This window comes from Mesoplodon densirostris, chromosome 17, assembly GCF_025265405.1.
Source record: "Mesoplodon densirostris isolate mMesDen1 chromosome 17, mMesDen1 primary haplotype, whole genome shotgun sequence".
NCBI classification, from domain to species: domain Eukaryota; kingdom Metazoa; phylum Chordata; class Mammalia; order Artiodactyla; family Ziphiidae; genus Mesoplodon; species Mesoplodon densirostris.
Window position 1 is genome coordinate 15,712,796 of NC_082677.1, and position 22,771 is coordinate 15,735,566.

General features: G+C 40.4%; 1 protein-coding gene across 1 annotated transcript in view; it reads right to left on the reverse strand.

Moving 5' to 3' along the window:
• Positions 1-4,030: 4,030 nt before the first annotated feature.
• VPS36 (vacuolar protein sorting 36 homolog) overlaps positions 4,031-22,771 on the reverse strand; it is a 33,928-nt gene continuing 15,187 nt past the window's right edge. Inside the window, exons 5-14 of the mRNA XM_060080250.1 lie at positions 22,046-22,135; positions 21,003-21,089; positions 13,864-13,896; positions 13,665-13,742; positions 12,891-13,025; positions 10,636-10,701; positions 9,140-9,204; positions 8,509-8,593; positions 7,485-7,561; positions 4,031-7,397 (exon numbers count right to left, since the gene is read on the reverse strand). Coding sequence (XP_059936233.1) covers positions 7,304-7,397; positions 7,485-7,561; positions 8,509-8,593; positions 9,140-9,204; positions 10,636-10,701; positions 12,891-13,025; positions 13,665-13,742; positions 13,864-13,896; positions 21,003-21,089; positions 22,046-22,135 — 810 coding nt within the window. The 3' untranslated portion in view covers positions 4,031-7,303. The remainder of the gene's footprint in view (positions 7,398-7,484; positions 7,562-8,508; positions 8,594-9,139; positions 9,205-10,635; positions 10,702-12,890; positions 13,026-13,664; positions 13,743-13,863; positions 13,897-21,002; positions 21,090-22,045; positions 22,136-22,771) is intronic.

A 22,771-nucleotide genomic window follows, 5' to 3' on the forward strand; every position in this document is an offset into this window, starting at 1 on the left:
TTCTCAGGAGCCAGAAGTGGTTATTTAATTTAAAATAGTTTTAAAACTCTAATCCAGAAGTGTTAAAGTTGTGTTTTTAAAAGAATACGAGAGGATAGAGTTCCACCTTAGCAGCCGTGCTTGTTTTTGAATAGGCTGCAAAGTGCAATGCAGTTTACCATTAACATACCAATGTGTGGGAACAGAACTCGTAGCACAGATTTGGTGGCCCCTGGGGAGCAGGTGATTGGAAAGAGGCCCCAGGAAACTTTGGGAGATAATAGATACATTCTATTGGTTGGGGTGTGAATCACATGGATTTATTACGCATTTGTCAAAACACCCAACTTAAGATCTGTGTATTTCACTGCTTGTAAATTTTACCTCAGTGTTTAACTCTTAGAAATATATCGTTTGCAGGTCCTTGAATCTATTACTTAATCTTTTAAAAGTAGCACAAGTATTCAATTATCAGAGCTATCAGAGTTTACCAGAGGCACCAAATTTGCAAAGTACCCATCTTGTCAAATAATGCTAGCAATACTGATTAAATCCTGCCAAAGCTTCAAAAAAGGCTTTAAGGTTGTGGACTGAAAAAAGTACACAACGTTAGAGTTGTGAGTTAAGTTTTATTTGGAGCAAAATGAGGACTAAAGCCCAGGATACACCTCTCAGATAGCCCTGAAGAACTGCTCCGAAGAGGTAGGGTGTGGGAGGTCAGTGTATGTGTGATTTGTGTGAAGGAGGATGCTGCAACCGAGCACACGTTTTGGCAGAGGCTTGCTGCTAGTCACAAGAAGGATGCTGTTCGTCACCCGCCACAGGTGTCTCTGTTAATGATTTTAGTGCTTTTCTGGATATAAGATGCAAGAAATCGGGCTCCTAAAATCTTCTCCTGAAAATATCTAACTATCTGATGTCTGTTCTGCCAGTTTTCCCAGGGCACAGAGTGCCTCACTCCTGATCTCCACCCTGAACTCCTTTCAGGGTATGCTGAAGGTCAGTGACTGCCGGGGCTAGTGACCTAATCGTTGTAGAGACAGGTGGCAAGTGACAATTTTTAGTTGGCAAAGGTCATCATCCAATTTCACCGTCAGAATTATCTAGTCCAACATCTATTACTCGTCAGTTAGAACTCTTTTTAAATACATGCCACAGGCCCTGCCATTTTTGGTTTTGAAAGCAAAAGCTCATTTTAAGAGTGGGAGTTAGACACAGCTGAGATTAAGTCCAGCCCTGCCTCTGTAACCTTGGGTAAGTACTTAATCCCTCTTTTCCTCCACTGTAAAAGGCATCTATCTAATAATAGTTATATTGAAGTTTTGGGGTGACTGAGTGAAACATACAGAAAGCAACTTGCTCAGTGTTGATCTTTCAGACACACACTCTTCCTAGAAACCCACTCTTTGCCTAAATCCAGGTGCAAGTGCCCAGATCAATGTGCTTGGTCATTTTTTAAATAAGACCTTTATTGAGATGCTTGGTCATTTTTGCTTTAATTAGAATACTTGCCCAACTGTATTACTGTTTACTGGACAGTTAAGATAGTTTAATCCTTTCTAAAAGAAGGCAAAACCCTCTTGCACTGTTGGTGGGAATGTAAATTGATACAGCCACTATGGAGAACAGTACGGAGGTCCCTTAAAAAACTAAAAATAGAACTACCATATGACCCAGCAATCCCACTACTGGGCATATACCCTGAGAAAACCATAATTCAAAGAGTCATGTACCATAATGATCATTGCAGCACTGTTTACAATAGCCAGGACATGGAAGCAACCTAAGTATCCATTGACAGATGAATGGATAAAGAAGATGTGGCACACATATACAATGGAATATTACTCAGCCATAAAAAGAAACGAAATTGAGTTGTAGTGAGGTGGATGGACCTAGAGTCTGTCATACAGAGTGAAGTAAGTCAGAAAGAGAAAAACACATACCGTATGCTAACACATATATATGGAATCTAAAAAAAAAAAAAAAAAAAAAAAGGTTCTGAAGAACCTAGGGGCAGGACAGGACTAAAGAAGACGCAGACGTAGAGAATGGACTTGAGGAGACGGGGACGGGGAAGGGTAAGCTGGGACGAAGTGAGAGAGTGGCATGGACACATATACACTACCAACTGTAAAACAGATGGTGGGAAGCAGCCACATAGCACAGGGAGATGAACTCGGTGCTTTGTGTCCACCTAGAGGGGTGGGATAGGGAGGGTGGGAAGGAAACGCAAGAGGGAGGGGAATATGGGGATATATGTATATGTATAGCTGATTCACTTTGTTATACAGCAGAAACTAACACAACAATGTAACGCAATTATACCCCAATAAAGATGTTTAAAAAATATTTTTAAATAAAGTAAAAGAAGGCAACACAGATGTGAAGAAAAAAGCTTTCAAAAGAACAGTGGTACTGTCTTGGCTGTATTGAACTAAAACAAGCTGGCTGACAAGATATCTTGAGTTCTTTTTCTGAGTGAGTGACTGGTCTAGGGATCTTTCGCAAATTGTGTAAAATGTATTCACTATCTCAATACACCCTTTAAATAAATGGGAAGATGTTTTTCCCCCCAGATAATACTCTGAGAGACAAGCTTTAACTGACTCGTGATTATCAGAACACAGGGAAGAACACGAATGACTCAGTTTTCACACTGTGATAACAAGATCTTACATGTGTGTTAACCTGACTTTTCTGGAGTGCTTCCCACATCATGGATATGGCCCATGCATGGAATCTGAATTAAGACAGCATATCTCAGACAGGCTGAGCCTGGACAAGTCTGGATAAGAAGCCTTTTGGGAAGAGGGTAAAGGATACAGACTTAGGTTTCAGACTCAAACTCATGATACATTATAATTCAAAAACCACTCGATTTAGTTAATGCTTAACTAGGAATCTACCATGTACAGTCACTGACCTAGGCCAGTGGGAACTCCAAAAAAGTGTTATATGATATTCCATGAACTTAAAGAAACCCAATTTCTCTGTTTTCTTACGGCATTAAGATAACAATTAGAGGGCTTCCCTGGTGGCGCAGTGGTTGAGAATGTGCCTGCCAGTGCAGGGGACACGGGTTCGAGCCCTGGTCTGGGAAGATCCCACATGCCACGGAGCAACTGGGCCCGTGAGCCACAACTACTGAGCCTGCACGTCTGGAGCCTGTGCTCTGCAACAAGAGAGGCCCCGATAGTGAGAGGCCCGCGCACCACGATGAAGAGTGGCCCCTTCTTGCCACAACTAGAGAAGGCCCTCACACAGAAACGAAGACCCAACACAGCCAAATAAATAAATAAATAAACAACTGTGGGGTTTAAAAAAAATTTTTTTAATTAATCAATGCAATCATAAATAGCATGTAGGTCAAATAATAAAGCATTATTAAAATTAGAAAAATATTTTTTAAAAAAAGATAACAATTAGAGAACAAGGCAAAAGACAGTCAAGTATATGGGAGAGACAATAACAACTCTTAATGGAGTTTAGGAATAGCAGAGTTGTGTACTGGAAACAGATTTTTCCAGAGCAGGTGGGATTGAGCAAAGTTTGGTTTTGATTATTGGGGGTGGGGGTGGGGGTGGGGGTGGGTGGGTGGGAGGAAATAACAAAGGGAAGTCTGGACAAGGACAATGTGCCCCAGGTGCAGGAAGGAACAGACCTGCTGTTGCTCTCTGACCCAGTGCCTGCCCCTGACCATCTCTGGGTTCTTGTGAAACTAGTGCACCAGCTTCTCCTCTCCCATGAGGCCTTCCCAGACCCTCCTCCGTCAGAACTGAAGGCCTCTTCCCCTGTCCTCCAAGCACGGTACCTGTGCCCCTTCCATGACACACACTTCGTCTCATCATCAGCTAAGGTTGCTATGCGTCTATTTCCCAACGAGGCCACCCTCTTAAAGGCAGGGGCCGCATCTCATTCACTTCTGTATCCCCCAGTGGCCCTGTTCCTCACACAAAGTCGACAGGTATTCAAAAACGTTTCTTTGTATGGAATTGAATGGGAGATAAAGTAGGGTAAAGTGAAGCCAAATGATAAATAGGCATACACGTTGGAGGTCATTCATTCGGTAGACATTTATTGAATGCTTACTGCGTGCCAGGCCTCGCTCTAGGCTCTGAGGACACATCCATGAACAAAACAGACAAAAATCTCTGCCCCGTGGAGCTTACACTTACGATCTATCGTAAGGGATGGGATTAGCAGTACATTTACATAAATTCAACCATACCTATCAGCAAAGTGAAAAAAAGACACATTTAAATAGTTTTAATTATTGGTACTATAAAAGTCTACTGTTGACATGTAGTTTTTTATTATATATTTTACTTACTATATTCATAAAATATTCATACCCATGTATCACTCTACAGGCATTCGAATTGTAAGATTATATAGAGATTTTCAAGGATCATTTTGAGCATGCTCGATTCCATCCTTAGCACAGCCCTTAAAACCCACCCACCTTCTGAGCTGTGACTCTGTTGTACCACAGTGGAAACTCTGAGACTGTTGGGCAGAGGAGAACCATTTTAAGTATCTGAGCATGAGAATGATGACATGATAAATGCTGGTCGGTTTAGTCTGGTAACAGGGAAGAAGAGATAGTGCACTCACACAAATATACACAGTCAATCGACAGTGGAATTCACATCAAGAATTAAAAATAAAAAGTTTGTGAGCCATTTCCCATTCTTTTAAAACAACTAAAATAGTAGGAGCTTGAGGTCATAAATATTTATAACGAACTCTTGATTATAAAATCTAAAAGAAAAAATCTTAACACATGGGCTTATTCTGACTAAAGGGTTATCATTTTCACATATTTTCCCAAGAGTATTTAAAAAGAACACCAAGTTTAGAAAAACTCATTTTTAAATTTTGCAATAATTGCAAAATGATTGGTATACGTTAATACCAATCATTTAACCCTGAAAACATTCTTCACTTGCACAATGTAAAAAATTTTTTGACAGTATGTGACTAGAAATATTCTGTTACCATAAAGCTACAAACAGATTTATGCTCCTAAGAGCAAAGTTAGAAAAGCAAAAATAATATTATAATAGTGATAAGCACCAAGACAGAATTTTTTGCACTTAGGGCCTGATTGGTTGTATTTAAACATAACCTCTACCAACAAAGGACCAAAATGACACCTTATTTGGCAAAAAGAAAGGAAAAAAAAAAGGATAAAAATATACATACAGAGGTTTGGAAACTGAAGAATGCCCACTTTATAACAATAAAATCATTCACACCTGTTTTTTAACTAATGTGACATATGCAAAATATATCCATGTCACTTTTATACAATTCAGACTGCTCCATTTTTGTTCATGTGTTGTCACACTAGTGTAAATAAATATTCTGAATTATAGGAGTTTGCGGTAATGAATCCAGACCATTACAGCCAGACCCAGTAGCTCAAACAATCTTAGTTGCAACTCATTCCAACTAGTGAAACAGATTATTTATCTGTGTAGTTTTAAAAAGCCTTAGGCAGATGAGATATCGTGTGTATGAGATATCGTGTGTGTGTATGTGTGTGTGTGTGTGTGTGTGTGTGTGTGTGTGTGTGTGTATGCATACAAGTTTGCCAGGGAAGTGTGAGAGTGAGTGCATCCCAGAGAGAGGAGTGATACACAAACAACCATAACAATGGCCCGAAAGACTTAGGTAGCCAGACACTGAATTTCCCCCCAAACAAACCTGAGGCTGAGCGATGGGGGAATTAAGGGATCTGTCATCACAACGTGGAATCAGTGACAGGTTTGGAAAACGAAGACTAAGGCAGGATGCCTCGGCCACAACATTCCCGTGACACTGGAGGGTGCGGAGCAGCGACAGGGATCAGGGACTGACTCTGGCTGCACTGGGAGGGATTCCCTGGGTTTGCAGCTGAGGATCCCTGGACCTTACCCAAAGGGCATTTGCAGAGGCCCCAGCACTGGCCTTCCACCTCTCAGCGAGGACATCTCAGGGATCCCAGGGTCTGAGCTTGGGTATCCCCACCTCCCGGTCTTAAAGGTTCTCTCAATACAGATACTATCCCTTCTAGATGCTTGGCCAAAACCCATCACTACCTTCCACTGCCAATTCAGTCTTAGAAAGGGGTTCTCCTTCTGTCTCTTTGGGGGTCCCTGAGTTTGAGGTAATGGCAACATACTGTACGCTATGTAGCAGTAACAAAGTCAGGCAGTCCACTGGAAAACTCAAGCAATCTAGATTCAATATATTAGCCGGTTTTTGTTATCTCAGTAATAACTTTTTAGTGAGACAATTTCTCCACACAACTTATAATGTGTGGGGTAAAGGAAAAAAATATTGCTAGAATATGATAGAAAGATTTTAAAAGTTCAGCACTGAAACTCCTTCTTTAGGGAAGGAAAAGGAGACATATTATGTTCCCGCTCCCTATTTTCCATCCTTGGCTTTGAGGTAAAAGAGCACCAAGGTTCCTGTAAAGCGAGTTAAAGATCCTGCCAGTCCCTCTACCACACAGCAACCCTAGGGAAATCCTGAACCGTCTACTTCCCAAATCTGTACCCATATCTCTGGGCATGTCTATACAGCTCTTTCAGTCACTTTCAAAATCTACAGCATTTTAAAAACAAAATGACAGAGTTGCATTCTTTAAATGCCAGCCATGAAATCATCACTTAAAAAAAAAGAAACTCGTCAGATTATATATACGTAAGTCAAATAAAATTCTCTTGTTTTTAAGGTGCTTTATTTGGTCTGCTGAAGACATGCCTATGGCTGCTTCTAAAAGCCCTTAGGAAGAGCCTCAGATGATATCCTGCAGTTGGATATTCTGCTCCAATGTCATCAGGTTCTTAAACTACACTGTAGGTATAAATTGTTTCATGAAAACCCCCCAAAATGTGCACACTAAATGCAGAGAAAAACTTCATTTATAATTCAGGTGAATTTTAGTCACACCAAAATAATGATCTAACCTGTCCAAACATGAAACTTCTCTCTTTCTTCCCCCATGAACCAAATTCTCTTCTTTCAAAAATGGTCAGATTTGAAGATCAAGTTAAAATCCACCATATTTCAAGTTAAACTCGGAGGGCTTCTACACAACTGTAGCATGATTTCGAATTCATATTGGCATTCGTCTTTCTATATTTTCCTATATTTATCCTAAAGAAGCTTCCTGGATCATAATATTTAGGGAGAAATTAAAAGGGTTTTATATTATACTGTGAAGTTCCAGTAAATTCTCGGTTTATCAGGGTTTACCCTTAGCTCAACGTCATACGACCTCTACATGATACAAGTATCCCGGTAACAAGTTATTTCAGATACAAAACTCTTAGCTCTGTGTCATAAATAAATTTGGGTAAAACCGCAAGCCTTCCACTGAGTCATCTCGGCAAAGATGGCCCATCTTCTCGGCAAGAAGCAACCTAGGAGTCAAGGGATAAAAACACCATCATCCACCCATTCAGAAACACAAATGATAGTTGTAAGTGATGAGCAAAGCCCTTGCTTACCTTTCTTTAGCCAGGAGGACAGACATTCCCACAAGCTTAGCAAACTCTTCTGATGTTAGAGATCCCTTTTCTGAAACCTAACAGAAACACACAGCAGGAAAAAATGTGATCATTTAGGCCACCTAGGTACTAACCTGGGGAGACTATCTGCCAGTGTACTTGGGAAATAATTTACTGAATTTTCTACTAAACTCGAAAGACTGTTCACTCTAGAACTAAATCTTCTTCACTAATGCTTAAGTCTACAAAAGTTGAAGATCCCAGAACAAACACGGTGAAAGCTAAAACATCATGAAACCCTATATAATGTAATAAAGGCACTATACTAATGCCTAAAAGGAACTATTCCACAGTCTGAAAAGGAACATATAACAAATTCTAACTGAGTGCATAGTACATGCGCCACTGAAGGACCGTTATACATAGGATTAGTTTTAAATATGTGATAGAAGTATCTATAGCCTTGGGACTTTCATCGAGTTTAAAATAAGAAGTATAATAACTGCGAGTTATTCAAATTATACAGGCTCACCACAGAAGCTATGAGGCGATAATATTTCAAGGATCCTAATGAGTAATATCAGCAGTTTGCCCAGTAAAACCCATCTAAACTACACTTGCTTTCCGTATATTTTGAAGCAATTCTTTCACAAAACAATTTGTAGGGTAATGCAGCTTATGTGGGTCATACTGAAAGAAAAACTTCAGTCATGGGTAACACTGATTTACAAAGTTAAAAACATATTTTCAAGACTGGGTTTCAAACAGAAAGAGCACCTCACTCATTCTAACTCCCCTTACTCACAAGACGTTATGAGTATTGGCAAGTTTCAAGGAGCTTTCAAAGTATAAATGTGATGAATAGTTATTCGTTGTTAATGAGGAATCATTTTCAATTGGGTCTGTGAATATTACTTTTCAGTAAAGTTGAATTTAAAAGGAAATCCTGTTTCTCAAGTTGCTAAGCGTCGGGGTCTTCTGTGGCAAGGTCTAACAACGGAGGGAGGAAACCGGGTCCCCATACCGTCTCCAAGGCTGAGGCCACTGTTTCCTCCTCCTTGTGGGACTGAAGTTCAATTACCATGACGCCGCTGTCAAACACACGGAGCCTAAAAGTCACAGATGGGAGGACAAAGCCGTGAATATCTGGGATCTCGGGCCCCTGAGGAAGCGCAAATATTTCTTACTTTCATTTATGCCAGGACTGAGGGCAATATTAACACAGAAGAACATTTCACATACAATGACCATGGGTAACTAAGGCCTAATTAAAAAGCTCATGAATAAACAGTTAATGAAGTTCTGAACTATAATCTACAGGCTAAATAAACTATGCCTGTCTACTTTTTGTTAAGGGCAGAGGGACTGGTCACTGTGACCGCATGGGAGGAGCCCACGTTCTCACCTCCTGGCCCAGCGGCAAGAGGCCGACTACCAGCCCCTGAGGCCCCGCACAGGCCTGATAAGGATGGAAGCCGGGTTGACAGAGGTGTCCGTGGTGCCAGGTGAATTCTGCCCATGTGTGATATACACTTCAAGAGGGGCAATATATATGCTAGTTCACCACGCAGGACGGCAGACCTGCAGGGCTGTCCTGTCTCCTCGGGGTGGAATCGTGCCGATAGTTGGCAAACTTCCTGCAGAGGTTCTTTTACCTGAGAGGTAATTTCAGCTCCTCCAGCATCTTGCACGCATTCACTAAATCTTCTGGTGAGAGCAACTAGTGGGGAAAAAAATCCAGTTTACCAGTTTACACTGCAAATTAATAGAGTGATGCTATAATAATTATAACGACCACTAAAACAGAAGAGGATATTGTAAAATTATCATGTATCAAGGATTTTAGGTGGCTTAATCACTACAAGGCAAATAGGATTAACAAAGAAGCAAAAGACTTCTTTTCATTAAAGCAGTACTATCCATAGAAATATAATACAAGTCATGTACATAATTTAAAATCTTCTAGTAGCCACATTAAAAGAAAATAAACAGGCGAAATTAATTTTAATACATATATTTTATTCAACCTAATAGATGCAAAAATTCACCATATAATTGATATAAAAAATCATTAATGAGCTAGTTAACACTTCTTTATTCTGTACTAAGTCTTCTAAATCCCGTGTGTAACTTATGCTTACAGCACATCTCAATTTGGACTAACTACATATCAAGTTCACAGTCATCACATGTAGCTAGGTAGTGGCTACCCTTCCAGACCATGTGGCCTTGAAGAATCGGTCCTGCGTGGTGGTGACCAGCACAGGTGTCAGTCACACAGAATGGTTCCGGAGCCAGCCCAGCCTGGGTCCTGGTCCCTGTTAAAACACTGTCTCCAAGTGCAGCCGTGGTCAGGTTACTTAATCTTTCTAAGCCTTAATGTCCTCATCCCCTAATCATCCCCTAAATGGGGACAGTAAAAGTAACGACCTCACTGAGTTACTGGGAGGATAAATGGATAACACGTGCAGAGTGATGGTAAGTATCTACTGGTGGTGGTTATGATGACTGTTCAAATAAAAGCGCAGAACAGAGGCTTAACCCGTGAGACCGGGGTGAGAGCTGGAGAGACGTGTGTGAGTTGTCTGCGTGGAGGTGACTGCTGACACCACAAAACTGTGTTCTATCCACTTCGAGGGCACAGAGAGTGCGCGGACAGACCCTTAGAGGCCAAAGACAGCTGGGTGTGAACAGGGAGTGAGAGCTGAAGTATAGCCAATGCTGATTCTGAGCCAGAGAGGCGGGGCGGCTTTCTTTCTGTATTACCTACAGGCAACCTGAGTCCAACCAGGCTCACTCAAAACAGTTAACTATCACAGAGAAAGGGCATCATGCACAACCTTGTTCATCACAGTACAAACACAGGCTCTCAGAGCTTTAAGGTATCATTCGGTCCAAACCTTATTTTAAAGGTTAAAAAAAACCCTGAGCTCCAGAGAGGTTAAGGAAGCTACTCAAGGGCATTCAGCAAAACCAGGAACGGAATTTATCTCCTAGATCCCAGGGCAGTATTCTTTTCACTGCGCCACAATGCTTCTCAAAATAGTTTTGATATTCACAACCCTTCCTCAAATTGTATTCACTGGAGGGGAATTTGTATTATATCGAGTCTATATTTAGCTAAAAGAACATCTAGATATTCTATTCTTACCTCCATTCCTCGAGCTCGGTTTACTAAACAGTACACCTCCGTGAGTGACATTATTCCCCCTCGTTCCTGTTAAAATATAAAATAAAAAGAAGCATTATAATTAGGACCAGTTAGCATTTCTTAAGAGAAATCATAAGCAGAGTGAAATCAGAAGTCATAAAATCTCTTAAGAAGCTTTTGAAAACTATATTTACACACAGGGAACCTATTCAGATACCACGAGGCACTTCAAATTCCATATTTGGACTTTACTGTCATTATTACTGTTTTAACATTTACTTAAATGAAAAGAGGGGTTGTACACCACGTTTCAGTGTATTTACTTATTTATTTATTTTTATCAAGTTATTTATTTATCTTTTTTTTTTTTTTTTTTGGCTGCATTGGGTCTTCATTGCTGCGCACAGGCCTTCTCTAGTGAGAAAGTGTCCAGTGAGAAGTGTCTAGTGAAAGTGTCTAGTGCAGAAAGTGTCTTCTCTAGTGAGAAGGTGTGCGGGCTTCTCATTGCGGTGGCTTCTCTTGTTGTGGAGCACGGGCTCTAGGAGCGCGGGCTTCAGTAGTTGTGGCACGTGGGCTCAGTAGTTGTGGCTCACAGGCTTAGCTGCTCCGTGGCATGTGGGATCTTCCCAGACCAGGGCTCCAACCCGTGTCCCCTGCATTAGCAGGTGGATTCTTAACCACTGCGCCACCAGGGAAGTCCCTTCAAAAAGTGTATTTAAATGCTTTAAGTTATTCCAGCTAATAACTGAAGAAATTACAGAATTAAATAATAATATCACCATTTTGCAACCCCTAATGAAGTAACAGATCTAGATAATGATTGTCAGTGGCTGTTAACATCACACAAAAAAGACAATCAGATATTATGTACCTCCTGATGGAAATGCTCAACACCCTCGATAAGATATTCTTGTCAGAAAAAAAAAAAAAGAAAGAACTTCTAGATATAACTACCAGTTTACAGGGACTACACAGGACAGGGAAGCATGGTGACTTACAAATGAGCAAAATCCAGACTCTGAGACACTCTATAAGACAAACTACTAGTTTCTTCAGTAAATAAAAATTTACTGTATGGGAGATTTATTGTATGGGAGAAGGGAAAACCCATAGAATTTTAAGAAACAAAAACACTTGAGAGAGAAATCAAACATTTGCAATGTATCCTGGTTTGAACAAATCAACTATAAGAGAAAATGTGAACACTAGCTAGGTATCTGATAATATTAAAAAATTATTTTTTAATTTTTACATGTGAAAGGGGATTATAATTACATTTAAAGGTGTCTTTAGGGCTTCCCTGGTGGCGCAGTGGTTGAGAGTCCGCCTGCCGATGCAGGGCACACGGGTTCGTTCTCCGGTCTGGGAAGATCCCACATGCCGCGGAGCGGCTGGGTCCGTGCGCCATGGCCGCTGAGCCTGCGCATCCAGAGCCTGTGCTCCGCAACGGGAGAGGCCACAGCAGTGAGAAGCCCGCGTACCGCAAAAAAAAAAAAAAAATGGTGTCTTTATCACTATAATTACATACTGAAATGTTTACAGATAAAGTGATGTGATGTCTGGGATTTCCTTTAAAACAATTTTAAGTGGAGGCTGGCTTACGGATGAAGCTGGATGATGGGCACATAGGGATTCATTACACTATTCTATTTTGTCATACGTTTGAAATATTTCTTTTTTTTTTTTTTTTTTGCGGTACGTGGGCTTCTCACTGTTGTGGCCTCTCCCATTGCGGAGCATGGGCTCCAGACACGCAGGCTCAGCGGCCATGGCTTACGGGCCCAGCCGCTCCGTGGCATGTGGGATCTTCCCGAACCGGGGCACAAACCCGTGTCCCCTGCATCGGCAGGCGGACTCTCAACCACTGCGCCACCAGGGAAGCCCTGAAATATTTCTTAATACAAATGTTTTAATAAAGCTTTGATTGCCTGAATAATGACTAGAAGATGAAACTGTATTATGAAATTAATAGTACACAATATATGAAAATATATACAGATTATATATTTCCTTTTGAAAACAAGAGATAAGAAAAAATTATATCAAATAGACTTAGATATCTGAAATAGAAATTAAAAACAATTTAGAAGATTACTGACAAAGAATCAATGAACTAGTTTAATATTACCAAAAGGAAGAATAACATGTTGGTTGAATAGTAACCATATCGTGAACGGAGATATGCTCTTAAGATTTCTGATGGCACAGAAATAATTTAACACAATTTAAAGAGACCGTTTAGGTTTTGTTTTTACCTCCAAAGGCGCCTGCAATATTCCAGCCAGCTGTTTGGCCAGCTGCATGTGGTACTGTGTACCTGAGCCGTAGGTCTCCCTGGTAACCGGGTTAGCTATTCCCATGCTCAGCAAATAGGATTTAAACCTGATGGTCTATAATGAGAGGAGAAAATGCACAAAAAGTCTATGCAGAATAAGTCTCTCTACCCAACATATAAAATCCTTCCATCAGACATTCAATTCTACTCCATTATTTCTATATCTACTCATCTCTTCTACTGTGTTTCTATGCTGTGAACTATGTAAGAGTGGATTTCTAGTACTTCCCTGCATAAATCTAATTATTATTCTTCCTTCTCCTGTCTTAGTATCTTATACTCCATTTTCCCCCCAATTTTGGTGCCAGAGGAGACTTGGATGACAACTATGCTCTGTTTAATGCCAACCAAGTGATACAACCAAAAACTTCGAAAGGAAAATGGCTGTGACCAGACTGTAAACAAATTTAAATAAAACATATCAAAATTACGGTTATGTCTAAAACAATCACTTCTTACACATTGCAATACCTCTGTTTTCTACACTCCAGGAAAAGGTACTGAAATATCCTTTAATCCTGCTAGAACTAACAAAGCTTTTATGGTTGACTTTTTCTTTAGTACTTTCATATATCTTCAATTCCTAAAAGAAATCAAACACTACACTAAGAAAGCAAGCTGGTAAACCACCGAAACGTCCATGCATTATTTGTGTAATCTAGTTTCTAATGCCTTAAAAAAGCAATCTATTTACCTCATCTTCTGTGATGTCACCTTGCTTGTCTTTAATCTTGTTAGCAATGGATTTTGATAACTCCACCATTTCCTTAGCCTGTCAAGAGAACAGTAAAAGATTGAAAAGAAATAATGTCCCCAAAGTGTCTGCTAACAAAATGTTTTTTCAAAAGTGTACCATAATTGGTATGAATTTAATAGATGTAAATGACATATACCTTGACCATCAGCTTGCTGAGGTCTTCGAAGGCCTAAAATGAGAAATGAGCTTTTATTGGAATCTGTCTAAAGAATTTAGATGTTTTAAAGCAATGAAGCACTCTATTTTCTTCCCTATGGTAAAAATGTATGAAATTTTCTTACAAATATCAATTTATTTATATGAATATTTATACAGGTACTAAATCTACCTTATTCTAGGAATAAACCATAAAATTTCCAAAACAAACTGCAAAAAACAAATTTTCAAAGAGGAAACAGTTATTGATTAAATAAACAAAAGATGACATAAGTAATAGTTCAGAAAATATTATTTACTGTTCTTTGACACAAGTAAGAAAATTTGTCACTGGTTTTTCCCAAAACCATTTCTAGATAGGAGCTCAAGAATCAAAGGTGTAAAGCTTTCCTGGCTGAAAATGGTAACATGCAGCTGCAGGAATACTTCTTTGGGCCCAACCATTTTGGCTTTAATAGCAGGTGTGATTTAACTGAAACCATAAACCTCAGCCTCTGAATATTACACAGATTATACTTGTAGCCTTGACTAGAGTGGCTATCACAAAAGAAAAACATACCACCAAAACATATCTAAATAAAACCCATCAATTGTTCAATTTACTACAATGAATATCCACTTCAAAGGCCTCTTCAAACTTAGACATATTTATAATTCACGTATTTCAAATTACCAAAAATATACTTCCAGTGCAGAATATCACCTGATATCCACAGATGTTATTTTTAAAAACCAATTAAGCAGCTTATCATTAGTTGAAAACTCTTTCAACCCATACAGAACAGTGGTTAACAGGTTCTGACGGGCTGGTGCCCATCTTAATTCCATGCAGGAAAGTATCCCCCATCTGCAAAAGGATTTTGCTAAAAGAATAGAGTGTTGTGTACAATTCTTATGGCCGACTCACTGGGCTACTACCGAAAACAAAGGGGAACACACCTAACAGGAATTTCCTTAGATAAACAAAAGGCTTAAACACTGGATTCTTATCAGCAACAGCCAGCAGATGCAGGAAACCTTTTGTGGGAAACTCTGGGCACCAGCTCTGAAACTAAGGCAATTCTAACATTAAAATGGAGGGCAAATCACACACCAACCTCATTTTCAAAACTAAAACGCAGACACTTTACATGCTTAGATTTTTACTTTGCATGTACAAACTGTAACTAGATTTCTTCTACCTACGTGTAAAGAAAACTAGTAAGGCAACGCTTTTAAATTTTTATACGGCAAATCACTTTATTTACTAGATTATATTTTCATAGAAAAAGTTTGCTAAAAATAATAGTCTACATACAATACATAAATTAAGCCTTACTGCTTATAGTCCATAAACAATAAATACAAATATTTTAGTACCTTGTTAGAAGTACCTATTAAACATTTTAAGTAATTATAAAACACAAACAAAAGCTTCCTCACTTCTATTTCTATTATTATTCTAAAATTTGGTATTTGCCAACTATCCAAAAAATGGGTGGAGAAACTACCCACAAAAAAAGTTAAAGCAATATACGTACAAATGCAAAACAGACGCATGTGCCCATCCTATTATTTTATCTGCCAGTTTACAGAACCTTCTATCCCTCTACCTCATTCATAGTCAAATTTCCACTCCACACTTGAAAGAAAACGGCATCTGCTTTAAAACCATGGGATACTCTCCTAAGCCAATTTATAGCATTTTTTTCTTACCGACTTTCATTCATTACTTTGGTGATTAGCTTCGGTAACTGTTATAATACATTCTTGAATTTTCTGTTTCAATATTCTTCATTCTGTACTTTGCATATTCCGTTCCCTCTACCTGGATCCTCTTATCCCTACTGGTCATCTGCTAGCGCCTGCTCCACTTTCAGGCCCTGACTTCCGTTACTTCTGCTCACAAGCCCTCCCTGACCCCGTTAGAAGTCAGGGAACATGCTCTGTGTTCCTGTTGCAGCCACTATTTTCTCCTAACATGGCATTTCTCACCGTGTAGAGAGCGCCTACTTGCCTGTCTGTCTGGAGCACTACAACAAATCCAAAACCTCTGATGCAGGGCTCACACAGAGAGCAAGGACCATCTGCTGAATAAATCCATGACCTGCACGAGAGCCCGATGCTTGTGTACACTCCTTTGACCCAGGCAACTCCATGAAAATTACACTGAGACAAAATAACATTTCATAAATTATGAAAAACGTTATTTTGAACACCAAGTTAGTATGGCAACGTTCAGAAAAAGAAACACTAATAATGCAAAATTAGCTCACTGATCCACGCCATCTCCAAAAGTGTCACACAGAAGGAAGACTACAAAAGACACTGAAAGAGGACAGTGATAGCACCTTCTGGGTGGCGGTGAGCGGCCGTGATGTAGCAGACCACACTCGTCTGCAAATCAGGAAACCTGAGTTCTCATAACCCTGGTTCCAAATCTAGTCACTAGCCCTGAGATGATTCCTTTTCTGGACAGTTAGAACCCCTCTAATGCTAAGATGCTGGAATTCTATGGGAACAGAGGATTCTGGGAGGGTGGTGGCCATGGCAGCATAGGTTTTGAATCTCTCCAAATCCCGACATAAAAATGGGGCAACTAGATCTCAAGACCAAAACCCCACGGGCAGCATATACTAAAAAACGAAGTGACAAGATAGCCACAAAAACCCCAAGGTACAAGCAAGTGGGGACACACCAGCAACAGCCACAAGACCTGCATGATGGCGGCACTGAGGCGGGAAAAAGAAAAGGGAGGCAACGGGGCAACTGATAGGTCTGAGCAGAAGAGCCCCTGAAAGAGCCCACGGGAGTCCCTCGAAAGCAGACGGGCCAACTTGAGGACAGTAACTAAAACGGGTAGGGCTGTGCCCACTTCAGTAGGAAGTGGGCACAAGGGGTCCTCAGGAAGGGCCTGTGAACAGCCCTTGAAAGTGAACCTCCTGGCTTCCCTTCCAGGAGAGGAGCCAACGCTGGGGAGAAACTACTGAGACGGGAATCAGCAACTGAGCAAGGTAGAGATAACAGAGGAAGGGGACAAGGTCCAGCTGAAAACAGGGGATGGGGACGGGGTCAGGAGGTCACAGACAGCAAGCCACCTCCCTTTTTCACGCTGCAGGCACACAGTAGAAGAGTGAGCTTGTGGAATGAGAAGAGCCGCCCTGAACTAGGCCTTCCTCTGGAACTTCAAGAAAACCAATTTCACACGAAAATTAGCAAGAGCAAGTGTCAAGGTCAAATCCCACCCAAAGTTCATACAAGAAAAAAGAAAATCAAGAGCAGAATAACATAGATAATGAAAGCACGCCAGAAAGACATGTTCATAGATCACACCAAAAGTTTACCTTTTATTTCAAAATGAGCTAATAGGTGTTAATAAAATGAGAGAAGCTGTGAAAGGGCAATATAAATCAGAAATGAGGTGACAGGACTCAGGAAAGAATATTTTTAATCACTTCTGAAAGAAAGACTATACTAGACAAACACAAGAGGGATAAATACAACACATAATATCTTAAGAGAGACAACAGGTGAAGAAGGAAAGTTTTCTAAGATAAAAAAGAAACGAGGGAAAAGATAAAAAGGGTTGGAAAGAAAGTCACAAAGAGTGAAGATAGGCCATAAAGCTGCAACATACAGCTAATAGAAGTCTCAGAAGAAAAAAAAAAATCTAAGCAATTATGGAAATTTAGAGAAAAACTTCCCTGAAATTAGAAGAAAATATTTCTGAAACCAAATACTGAAAGCAGGGCTTCCCTGGTGGCGCAGTGGTTGGGAGTCCGCCTGCCGATGCAGGGGACACGGGTTCGTGCCCCGGTCCGGGAGGATCCCGCATGCCACGGAGCGGCTGGACCCGTGAGCCATGGCCGCTGAGCCTGCGCGTCCGGAGCCTGTGCTCCGCAACGGGAGAGGCCACAGCAGTGAGAGGCCCGCGTACCACAAAAAAAAAAAAAAAAAAAAAAAAAAAAAAAAAAAATACTGAAAGCATACTGTGTACCTGAGAATAACAATCCAGAATGACTAACACATAGACAGTCTAGAAAAATTATTATACAAAGCTTTATTTAAAAAAAAAAATCCTTTGGGCATCTAGGAAAAACAGCAAGTGACTTTAGAGAAGGGAGAAAATTAGGTTGTCATCACTCTGGCAGCAATACTTCACGCCAGACAAAAAACTGAAAGTCACATACGAAGGCACTCGGGAAAGAAAATGTGAGCCAAGGATTACAAATCCAGCAAAACCGACCTTCCTGTGTAAGGAATACCAAGACGCCAGAACTCAGGGAATATTGTTCCCATGAGCACTTTCTGAAACATCTACTAGAGGATGAGCTTCAGACAACCAAAATGCATAGAGGGAGGTGAACGTAAAGACTGGTGGTATTGGGCCTCCCTGGTGGCGCAGTGGTTAAGAGTCCGCCTGCCGATGCAGGGGATACGGGTTCGTGCCCCGGTCTGGGAGGATCCCATATGCCGCGGAGCGGCTGGGCCCGTGAGCCATGGCCGCTGGGCCTGCGCATCCGGAGCCTGTGCTCCGCAACGGGAGAGGCCACAACAGTGAGAGGCCCGCATACCGCAAAAAAAAAGAAAAAGAAAAAAAAAAAAAAAGACTGGTGGTATCACACACAGTTACTTGTACAAATGAGACTAAATGACAGCTAGAGGGGGAGAGGGTACATGGTGGCTGAACGCTCAGATAGTGTAGATACAGCACACTGTACACAAACATATCCTATGTTTTACACGTGGGAAGAAAGGGGAGAACATATACAAAAAAATCCTTTTTAACTGTTTTAGTCATTATTCGCTAGTGTAGTCCCGAATTTGAATAGGAAGCATCAGTGTGACCTCATGAGGCACCTTTATTAGAAAAAAAAAAAAAAAAAAAATCCTAGCTCTTTCCACTGAAAAGTCCTAGAAATAAAGATCAACCCAAGAGGGATGCAAATTCCTAGCAGGCAGATTGTGGTTATGAAATACCATCTCCCACTAAAAGAAACCAGAGCTTCTCAGATAATGGTTGATTCCAGATCCGGAGCAGGAAATATACAAGATGGTCCTGGAACTTCGGTCAACACCAGGCAGTAAGGAAGCTCTCAAAGTCCACCAGGTCACATCAAAACCACTCAGGAGCCAACCTGAAGAGGCTCCCACTGGCCAAAGATGGGACAGTTTGAGCTTTAACTAGGATAATAATTGCAACTGACTGAAATCATCAAATATGTTAAAATGTATGAATTCAGAGTAATACGTGAAAAAACCTAATTAGTCACCTCAGGAGGATGATAAGGAACCAATTTATCATCCTAATAATAAAGGAGATGGCACATGTTCTGCAATCCTTATAGGAGCCGTATCACTGAGTAGCCAAACAGTAATAAAGGGAAGCATCTCTTTAAAAAGTGTCCCAACAAATAAATGAAAAATAAATCACAGAGTACCACCATTTGCAACCACCAGTGACCCAAAGATCTATGCACTGGACACTGACAGCCGCTAACATGATAAAAAGAGACATGATGAAGGAACACAGTGTCGCCTCTAGTCTCAACCAAGGGCTCAAACACAAGTCTGAACAAGCCTCTGGATCCAGCTGCTAACGTGCGGGAAATACAAAGGACCAAGGAACACACACGACGTTACCATAAACATGGCCTCAGCAAAACCTAGGCCACAGCACTTAATAGGTCAAATGCCCTTGGTCCCTCAACAAGAATCCATATTCAGTTAGTGGGCCCAGATATGGCTGTTATGAGGGTTAATTTTATCTGTCAACTTGACTAGATCGTGGGGCGCCCAGCTGTCTGCTCAAGCGTTATTCTGAGCGGGTGTGTGAGGCTGTTTCCACATGAGGTTAGCATCCGAATCTGCAGAATGAGCCGAACGGTTACATTGAGATCGTCCTCCTGAATTGCCCTCTGGAGATCCTAATGGAACAGGAAGTTCTCTGCCTGACTGATGAGCTAAGACATCAGTCTTACCCTGCCCTTGGACTGGGACTCAACACCACCAGTGCTCCTGGTTCTTAGGCCTTCACACTCCGGTTAGCAATTCTATCACCAGCTTTCCTGGGTCACCAGCTGGCAGCTTCCCACAATCACATGAGGCACTTCTTTATAATAAATCTCATTGTGTATATATAGGACAACACAGATATACAGATACCTGTATCTATATATAAAGAGATAAAGATATCAGCATGTCTGTATCTATGTATCGATATCCACATATAGATATCCAAAAGATATCCACAGCTGTATCCAAAAGAATATAAATAAATATCCCCTATTTGTTCTGTTTCTCTGGAGAACCTTGACTAATACAGGTATTCAGTAACTATTTGCAGTTTAGACTTTATTTGATTGAGATATATCTTGGAAATTCTATGAGCAGCACTAATCAATGGAAATTTTACTTACAAACTATTATAAGAACTAAAAAATTACTTTACTTCATAAAATCATTTCATAAAAATCCAAGACCATTTCCACATAAACATGGGAAAACCGATATGTTTACATGTATTAACTAACTGCCAAAATCTAAAGTATAACTCATTTTCTTAACTAGAGTTCTTTCCCCTTCATTTGAATTTCCTCATATAGGATGAGGTTTCAGAAACACTGTGAAGTACAAGCTCAGGGGTGCTCTCCTAGGAGAAGTGACAAGCTGGTTTGAGCCATTCTTACTACCTCGGTGCCTAGTCCCCAAGTGGTCATCAGCATAAAACTGTGTAGTGTTCAGCCAGAGTCAAGGGCCACAGAACAGCATTTTCCCCTCAACTAAGTTAACCAAACATCCAAAATAATTATACATAGGACCTTGAATTCATTAGCAGGACCCTCCAATCAATCCCATCCAGGCTTTAAAATTTACACACAATAATTCATGACGTTTTCTAACCTCACAGAAAACAAATTTGCATTTCTTTTAAATTCCTTTCTGGAAAAAATTTTTAAAACACATTTGGGCTAAATTATGCCAACCTGAAGTAGACTCCTTAAATGGAATAAGAGATTGTGTGGCTCCAGGCAAACTAAATATACTCCAATACACAGAACGGAGTTACTCACAGCTGTATCCAAAAGAATAAGAAAGATGGCTGAAGAAGACGGCTGACCGGAACTTGTTAAGAATTACCTCAGAAATGTTTTTGTCAGTTTCTTTTCTTTTTTCTTCCAGTTTCCTTTCAATGCCTACAATTCCTACAGCCCTTATTCTTCCTGGCTGAAAAACAAAAGTAGAAAATAAAACGTCCAAAATAGGAAGGACACAATCTTTTGTAACCCACTACATTGTGTTTTCAGTGGTGGGAGAGGACCCACAAAGAACCCAAGGAAACAGCACACAGTTACATTCAATTTCCTTTCAAAATATTTGTCGGTTTATTGCCATACATAATGACCTTCAAATCATTATACAGAAAAACTGAACATAACAAGAGATGGTATATTTTACTCTGTATTTTAGATATAAATTAAATTTCCTCTTCATTTTTCTTTTCTTTTTTTTTTTTTTGCAGTACATGGGCCTCTCACTGTTGTGGCCTCTCCCGATGCGGAGCACAGGCTCTGGACGCACAGGCTCAGCGGCCATGGCTCACAGGCCCAGCTGCTCCACAGCATGTGGGATCTTCCCGGACTGGGGCACGAACCCGTGTCCCCTGCATCGGCAGGCGGACTCTCAACCACTGCGCCACCAGGGAAGCCCCCTCCTCTTCATTTTTGTTCTTTGGCAAGCTATTATATAGGTATCAGATATTTAATACGGTCTCAAATGTGCAAAAAATTATAGGTAAAATTCTGGTACTTGACAGTTATTATACAAGCTACTTTTATACATTTGAGTGTCTGTCCATGTTGGTGGTTAATTAGACTGGCTTGGAAAATGTCACCCAGTGGTACTGTCTGTTCTCTCAGATGCCACACTAATTATAAAGAACAGAATGCAGGAGGGGAATCTAACTTCTGCCATGCTGAAATTACCCTGGTAAGTAGTCATGTATTATTTCTAAGTGTCTACCATCTATAGAGCACTAAATTAAGTTCTGTGAACATCAGTTTTTCATTAGAATATCATTATTTTGTTTCTGGCAAGTTCTAGAATCATAGAACTCTTTTCCCTTAACGAAGATGCAAGTACAGAGCTGAAAATACTGGATTAGGAAACAGCTGAAAAAATACCTGGGGTCCTCTATTTGCTTGCAATGACTGGGAAACTGGCATATTCTCCCATCTTCTCTGTGTCATTTCCTCTGATAAACGCCTGTAAAACTGTTATGCACATGCATACACTTTAAGTGAGTCAGTCAGGCTGTGACATCCTCGTACAAATCATTACTTAACATTTCTTTAGTTGGAAGTCTAGTCATTTGCAAGAAGCCTAGAATTATCAGAGACATCAAAAGAAATCAAAGGAAGTTCTTTCCTTGGGTCAACTTCAGAAAGCACAAAGGGGGGAAAAAAAAGAAGGAACTGACCTGCTACATAAAGTGAACTATTCTCAACAAAGAGATGAGTGACAATGAAGTAAATAGACTTACTTTAAACAATCCTGCATGTGTGGATTGTTTTCAATCTGTAGCGAAACAGACACAGTGCCAAGAAAAATACACAACCGTTATCCATGAAGGAAGCTGAGAATAATTTGTCTAGTTAAAATGTGAGGCCAGATATTAGGGTCAAAACATGCCTACGCTCATAAAAAAAAAAAATCAGCTATATTTTTCAGCTACAGTGAGAATGACTTCAGTTAGATCACTTAAATGTGCTCAGTGCCTGCTGTGCAAGGAACACTGGGTCAGGTGCTATAGAGAAAAAGAACATAAATAATTTATGATCTCGATGGGGAGATAAACACACTTATAAAGGTCTAAAGCAGCATGCACATATATACACTACCAAACGTAA